Source organism: Humulus lupulus, chromosome 8 (genome assembly GCF_963169125.1).
Source record: "Humulus lupulus chromosome 8, drHumLupu1.1, whole genome shotgun sequence".
Classification (NCBI taxonomy): Eukaryota; Viridiplantae; Streptophyta; class Magnoliopsida; order Rosales; family Cannabaceae; genus Humulus; species Humulus lupulus.
In genome coordinates this window covers 155,303,739-155,311,576 of record NC_084800.1, presented here as the reverse complement: position 1 = coordinate 155,311,576, position 7,838 = coordinate 155,303,739, and the positions used below count along the sequence as shown (strand labels likewise).

Here is a 7,838-nt window from a genome sequence, read left to right as displayed (position 1 = left end):
TTTCTATTCTACAAAAACTACAAAAACACAATTTAGAAAACATAAAAGAAAAAACAATGCCAAACACCCTCTTAATTTCTAAAATGAAAAAGTATCATAACACCATTTCTTTTGATATTTCCCCGACAAATTGACCAATTTTTTAGATTTTTTAATCCTTGTTTTCTTCAGCCCTAGTTCTTTTTCAAAAAGTCTTATGGCTTCTTTGACATTATTTTTTATTTTTTATTTTTAAAGTTGTGTTCTCATAAATGAGAACAAAAAACAATTTTTGTAGTTTTAAAAAAACAAGAGGTGTTTGGTTAATGTTTTCTAAAAATAATTTTTTAGTTTTATTTTTTTTAAATCTTAAATAAAAAATTAACAAATATATTTACAAACAGAAAAGTCTTTTAAAAGTTTGTAATAAATAATGAATTAAAATAATTTGAAAGAAAAATGATGAAAAATAAAGAGCGAGAAAGTAAGGAGAAAAAATTTGAAGATGTAGAAATTGATGCAACAAAAAAATAAGAGAGAATGCGATGAGAAAGAAAGTGAAGAGAGAGAAGTGAGTAGAGAGAAAGTGATGAAAGATGAAATGGTGAGAGATAAAAAATGATAGAGAAAATTATGATATATTAAGTGATGAGAGAAAGTGAGAATATAATAAGTGATGAAAGAGAAAATAATAACATAATAAGTGATGCAAGAGAAAATAAAGAGATAGAAAATGATAAAAGAGAAAATGAAAAAGATAGAAATTGAGAAGAGAGAAAATAGAAAGAGAAAAAAATGTAAAGAGAGAAAAAGTGATGAGAGTAAAAATAAAGAAATAGAAAGTTATAAGAAAGAAAATGAACTAATAAGAGAAAATGATGAGACAATAAATAATATTATATAATAATAATTAAAAAAAAGTGATAAAATTTGAGAACAATATAAAAAAAATTTGTTCTCAAAATTTTCTATATTTTGTAACGTTGTTTTTAAAAATTAATTTATGAAAACAACGTCAAACAATGCAATTTGTTTTCAAAAAACTATTTTTAGCTTTTAAAAACAACTTATTATTTTTAGTTAAGGAGACACCCTCTTAATTTCCCCAATTTTTTTTCTACTTTTACTTGAGATAACATGACTTGCCACACGACCAAAGAATCCAAAACCATGGAACTAAGAACCAAAAGGTAGATACATGCTGCTACATGTGACCAATTTATTAATCACAATACATAGCTTATTACATCAAGTAGAAAAAAAAAATGTTAATCATTTCAATAAAATAGATGAAAAGAAGATCATATTCAATAGGGAACATCCAACATAAGCAAAACTCATTACTCGGTAGAGAACACAAACTAGACAAGAGCCAAAATTTGACTCCATTTTGTGTATGCAGGGGGGCCAAGAAAAAATTCACTTCTATCTTTTGGATAAAAGACGTCGGCAAACTTTCACATGGATAGAGCGACTTAAACAGATTCTACAAACTTGGGCAACTCGAGGGGCTCCTGTAGTTCTTCATTTAGAGGAAATAAATTGCATTGTGCATGTTGTGCCATCAACTGGTCCACAAGCACCAGAGCTACCATGGCCTCTACCATTGGCACAGCTGCCACACATTACCAACCAAGCACAAATCACACCTTATGTCAGATCAAGATTTTATTGAATTTCAGAGAAATTAATTCAAGAAAAAACCTGAGGATATCACAGCATCATAGCAGCAGGTGAACAAACAATATAAACATAAGACGGCATTTACATTACATATTTATAAAATCTCATTTTGAAGAAAAACAAGAAGAAAAAAAGAAAGAATGAATGAAAAAAGTGAGGCTACAAAAAACAGTAAAAAAAAAATTTTTTGAAAAGAAATGTAGTGAGAGGGCTCCATATGCATCAAAGTTGAAGTACAATACAAAAAAGTACCTCGAGGAACAACACAAGGATCATGGCGACCACGGGTGATTAGATCCGTCTCATGTTTATCTCTAGTCACTGTATGCTGCTGCTTCTGGAAAATATTAAAAAACAAAAGTCAATAACAAAAACAGATGTAGACAACACAAAGAGAGCTCTTTCAGATTATCAACCAACTCCACACTTGACACAAACTGCTTTTTGAAATAAAATTATGCAGATGACTATCTTGAACTTGGACTGATTAACAATGAACAAAATTGCTTATTGCAGCAGAACAGATGTTTATATTCACATAACAGACTGCTAGAAGATATAGTATCAACTAAGTAATAATCAATGATCGTACATGTTCCATGTAAAAACCATTTTTAGAGTTCAGTAAATATTAAAAAGCATAAATATCATTTTTGTCCCCCGAACTATGATCACTGTATGATTGTGCCCCTAAATGATTCACGATTTTAAAATTTCTTCTCGAACTATGCACGTTACTAAAATATGAGACTTTTAGTAGATTTCGTCCTAAGTAGCTAACAGTTTGATGATGCAGCATTTTATCGGTTGATGTGGCAGTGCCATATGTATAATAATTAGCAATTTTATCCCAACTCTGACCACTACCAAATAATACCAATTTTATAAAAATAAAAAATATATATTTATTTTCTAAAAGAAAAATCTATTTTTGTTCTTAAAAATAATAATTAAATCCTTAAAAAATTAAAAATGTAATTATCAACAAATAACTTTTTTTTAACAATATTAATTAAAACTCTTTTAGAATGAACATTTAAAATAAATACTAAAATAAATAAAAAAACTTTTAATTAAAGAAGAGGACGAAGGACTTCAATAAATAATTAAAAAAATTAATTTAAGAGGACCAAGGAAAAAAAATTGTTTTAGGATTTATTTTTAATTTTTATTTTAAGATATATTTATTTTATATTATAAAAAAATAAAAAGTAAGAAAAAAAAAGTTATGTTATCAATTAGATTTTTATATTTTGATTATTTTAAATTTTATTTAATTAATTTAAAACTTTTAGTATTATTTATTTTCTTAATTTTTTAAAATAATTTTTTTATTTTTAAGGATTTAATTATTATTTTTAAGAAAAAAGACACAATTTGGTAGTAATCAAAGTTTGGTGGCCAAAATTGCTAATTATTCTGCACATGGAACTACCACATTAACAGACAAAATACTACATCATCAATTGTTGACCACTTAGGACAAAATCTAACAGAAGTCACATATTTCAATAACATGCATAGTACGGAAATCATTTTTAACATGACAAATCATTTATTCTATTAAAATACACAATAGCAAGAGAACTGAGCAGGCACATGACTGCAAGCCCTGCGGATCTTCCAAATTTCTAGACAGGTAGCTATATTTGTGATGCATCACATATTTGTGTTAAAAAGTAAAAGGAATGCAAAAAAGAGGGCAAAATAGAGCCAGGGTCTCCCTTAGCATTGCTAGTGTAAGAGAAAAAAAAATGGAGGGATCAGACTTACCCCAATTGTAGCAGTTGGCTTGAAAGCAATTCTCATTTGTATAATCTCCCCATTTGATAATCCTCCCTATTCAACAACATAAACTCAGTGCAGGAACAAACACACTCGACAGTAACATTTCATAAAATTACACTTACCTGTATCCCACCAGAGCGATTTGTCCTTGTCCTGATTCTATTCTGCTCATCAAGATAGAACTCATCATTATGTTCACTTCCAGTCAAAAGAGTGCCTGCAAGGAGTTGGCCAACAATTTAGATTCCCTTGAAGTTTATGTAAAATTATTCATTATTTACCCACCATCAAAATAAAGAATTTTGAAGGCGGCTACAATCAGAAGTATCAAATTAAGTTGGCTAAAATCTTACCTGCAAAACCACTTCCAATTTCAAAGCCCTTTGTTGCAGGTAATGACATGAGAGCTTTAGCAAACTCAGCTTCAAGTTTATCAAAAACTGGTGAGCCAAGCCCCTAATTACAAAATCACATATCACTTAATTACCCACTAAGCAATTCAAAATTATCTGAACATAACTTAGATGACATAACAAACTAAGAGTAAGTAAACTGCCTTTAGTTTCCAGATTAAGAAATAAGTAAATTCAATGTGCAAATTGATAAGGGCGTCTGTACACACAGAAGCAGCCCACAAGAGAAAAATGGAAGAAAGAATTCTTACACGTGGACAATTCTTCACAACACATGTAACAACACCGCCAATGGAATCCCCTCTCACCCGGATAGTGTCTATGGCAGCAATCATCTTTTCTGCATATTCAGGATTAGGGCACCGCACAATGTTGCTTTCTATCTGGTAATGTTTTATGTTTGGAGAAGTTAGTTAGTTGACAGCTCAAAAAAATTCCAATAATATATGCACGTAATACACAAAAGAGAATCAAAAGAAAATGAAAAATAACAAACATATTCTTGTTTAAAAGATGGTAAAAATTGCAAAAGATGGTAACAAAAAATTGCAAGCATATTCTTGTTTGACACATATACACCTCATCTCATATAAAGGATTGTGCATGAGAGGAGTAAACTAGATAGCTACCAGCAATCTTATTTGATCATTTCCTCAAGAAGTTCTAAATTATTTTCCAAATAACAAACATTAAACTTCACGCGACATTCATAAAGGTACCTGATCAAGTGTCAAAGTCTCATGATCAACCAACCCCAGCGGAAGCTCAACATTGTGTACTTGTGAAACATAAGCGAAAACCTAAATACGGGAAAGGATTGTGGTGAATATTAGATTGCATGAAAATACAAATACCAACAAGCAAACAGAAATCCAAAGTTCTAAATATGACAACAAAGAGATAATTGTCTATTGATTTAAAGGGCCGGTTTGGGATTCTACACATTAAAAGAAAGTAAAAGTAAATACTTTCTGATATACTATTTAGATAGGTCACTTCAAGAGAGTAATTAGTAAAAATAAACCTTTTAAAATATCACTTTGATTTGATCCAAATTTTTATATTAAAAAATCATTTGCAAAATAATTTTCCTATAACATTCAACACTTGTCGGGTAGATGCATGTGTTAAAGTAAGAAATCCAAGAAGGCTACTTTGCAATGAATTTCAATCATATATCTTTTAGCAAAACACATTGTGAAAAGAGACTAGTTTGCAGAACATCCCAATATCCTATGCCAGCTTCTAAATCCAAGCCCGACAGGCCCAAAAGAAAGAACAGTTTTCTTTTTTCCAGCCCAAATGAGAAACAGACCTCAGTTCCTGAAAATTCCTTGAGAATTTTCTTGGCAATTGCTCCAGCTGCAACTCTTCCAATAGTTTCTCTTGCTGATGACCTACCACCACCCTTTAATTACATTTTAAGTTAGATCCAAATAATCTGTGTAATAAGAAAGTGTATAAATATATTACTATTATAGAATAGAGTACCTGCACAGCTCTAATACCATACTTCATATCGTAGGTTGCATCTGCATGGGAGGGCCTGTAAGCTATCGACATCTCAGTGTAATCCTAAAAGTACAAAAACAACAATTGAATACCCTTTGCAACATAAAACAGTTTTTCAATTCTTCAAGTTTCCATTCAACTGTATAAACATGTAATGTGATAGGAACTTCAAATAGCTGTATAATAGAGATGGTCACTTCTAGCAGTGGCCACTTACATGTCCTCTTTGATCAGTATTGGGTACAAATACATGAATTGGGGTTCCAGTTGTCTTTCCTGCAATAAACATCATGAGCAACAGCCATTAAAGGGGAAATGAGAAAAGAATTTCTTAGCTGAAGAAAACACGACAAAAGAAAGAGCAGAATGACATCTGCATAGATAATACCTTCATACACCCCAGAAAGTATTTTGCATGTGTCAGTTTCCTTCCTAGGAGTAGTAATTCGACTTTGACCTGGTCTCCTATACCATTACTTTGATTGTGAGCTTATAAACAACTATTATAGTAAGCTTCAAACCACTTTTTATTAAAGGAGACTAAAGTAACAAAATCAGAAGTGATGTATGTTAGTGGGTAAAATTTATCTTCAAGTTCATCTAATCCAACTAGTTGTGAGAAATATAAAAAACTAGTCATATATATATCTGAAAATATGAACACCAATAAACAGAAACTGTGAAAGACAAATTGAAAAAATATGGAAGACACAATTTCAAATACCTTCTATCAAGGTCGCCTTGCAAATCAGCTTCAGAGAGGGGGCGTCTAGGAGGCACTCCATCAACTATGCAACCAACACCTCCGCCATGAGATTCTCCATAAGTTGTAACACGAAAATGTGTTCCAAAACTATTCCCAGCTGCCTTTACTTCTGTAATTCGACAGCAAAGATATAGTAAAATTAAAAATTCATGCCAATTCCATTCAGGTCATTCAGAGAAGTGTCTTGGTATTATTAAGCTAGTCCATTTCTAATTAACTATTAAGATGGTATCAAAGAAAGGTTTAGCAAATTGTGTACCAATTCAGAAACTATCTCCTTTGGGTTTAATTTTTTCGAACTTTCATGTTCAAGGCTCATTTTTATGTGTGGTCATAAGCTAGCCAGAAAGTACTCGTTCAACTTTCAAGTTCAAGGTGTTTACTTGGTTAAACATATTAAACCTTTATACCATTAGCTTAACTCAATTAGTACCAAAAAAATGTACATCGGGATGTTTTATATTCAGTTCCACGAAATCCTAGTTCTTTTAGTGAAAATGCAGCGTATTACTTTTTTTCGCACGATCAGAAGGCAACAATTCACGTGGCAGAATATGCAAAAGCTTTAAGTACAATGAAACTCTTTAATTAGTTTATACAAAATGAACACCAAGCCAAAATGATATCATTGAAAATTCATTACAAGCTCTGCAAACTTTTGAGGATAAAAAGTCAACAATTAGCTAAAGACCATCGTTGCTGGCTAACAAGATTTACTTAACAAAATCTATAGGCTTCTTACATCAAAAGCTTTCCGAACTACACAAAGCAAAACCCAAACAATAACAAGGGATCATATTATATCATATTACTAACGCATTAGATTGAAAAGAACAATCACATAATTGACAAACAAAAACAAAAAAAAAAAGACTTGAAACAAAATTGGTCAATTCAACATAATCAAAACAAAAGAAATCGAATTGGGAACAGAATGGAAGAGAAAACGAATTACTCACGGAGCTTCTTGGGGGTAGGTGAAGCGGTGGGGAACTGAAGAGAAGGAGACAAAGAAAGGTTTCGAAGATCAGAGGATAGAGATCCCAAAGCAGAGAAGCCTTCCTTACGAGAAACTCCCAAAAATGGGTTCGAGGAGAGCGACGACGCCATTATTGAGCTTCGCTGTTACAGCAAAAGATGAAGATGGAGTTTGGCGGGCGGAGTAGTAGTTGGTGAAGACTCGACTCGGGGAATTTAGCATATATAAGAGAGAACAGCACTCACCTACCCAAACGCACCGCCTCCAACTTGAACCCCTTTATTTTCATTTGGTGTTTGGTGGGTTTGGTACTTTTTTCTTGTGGTTGTGTTTCGGCAATGGTAGGTAGTACTAAAAGAAAAAAAAAAACAGGGGCTGCTGAATTTGGACTGATATTTTAACGTTACAAATACAAGTCTAATAAAATTGACTTGGCCACATCAATAATAATAGTTCAAGTTTGCAGCCAAATATTAATATTAAAGGATGATTTGACTTTGTTTTGACTTGCTGTATACCCCATATGTTCATCCAATCACACTTCATGACCAAATGAAGATGGTGTTTGGCTTATTAACTAAAAATAAATAAGAGTATTTAGAATTATTTTTAAAAACAAAGTTACAGAAATCAGATAATTTTGAGAATAATATAAAGTTATTTTTTGTTGTTCTAAAAAAAATGTCTATTTTTTTCTCACATCGTATTTTTAATTATT

The 7,838-nt window shown here is 31.4% G+C and overlaps 1 protein-coding gene across 1 annotated transcript; it reads right to left on the bottom strand.

The window, feature by feature from the left end:
• Window positions 1-1,138: 1,138 nt before the first annotated feature.
• Window positions 1,139-7,460, bottom strand: LOC133798568 (chorismate synthase, chloroplastic). Its single transcript, XM_062236938.1, has 13 exons — window positions 7,101-7,460; window positions 6,100-6,250; window positions 5,764-5,840; window positions 5,593-5,651; window positions 5,355-5,438; window positions 5,179-5,271; window positions 4,583-4,663; window positions 4,115-4,246; window positions 3,804-3,906; window positions 3,573-3,667; window positions 3,436-3,501; window positions 1,915-1,999; window positions 1,139-1,594 (listed from the first exon to the last, which is right to left on the bottom strand). The coding sequence occupies exons 1-13, from the start codon at window positions 7,249-7,251 to the stop codon at window positions 1,455-1,457; spliced, it is 1,317 nt and encodes a 438-aa protein (XP_062092922.1). The 5' UTR covers window positions 7,252-7,460; the 3' UTR covers window positions 1,139-1,454.
• Window positions 7,461-7,838: the final 378 nt, after the last annotated feature.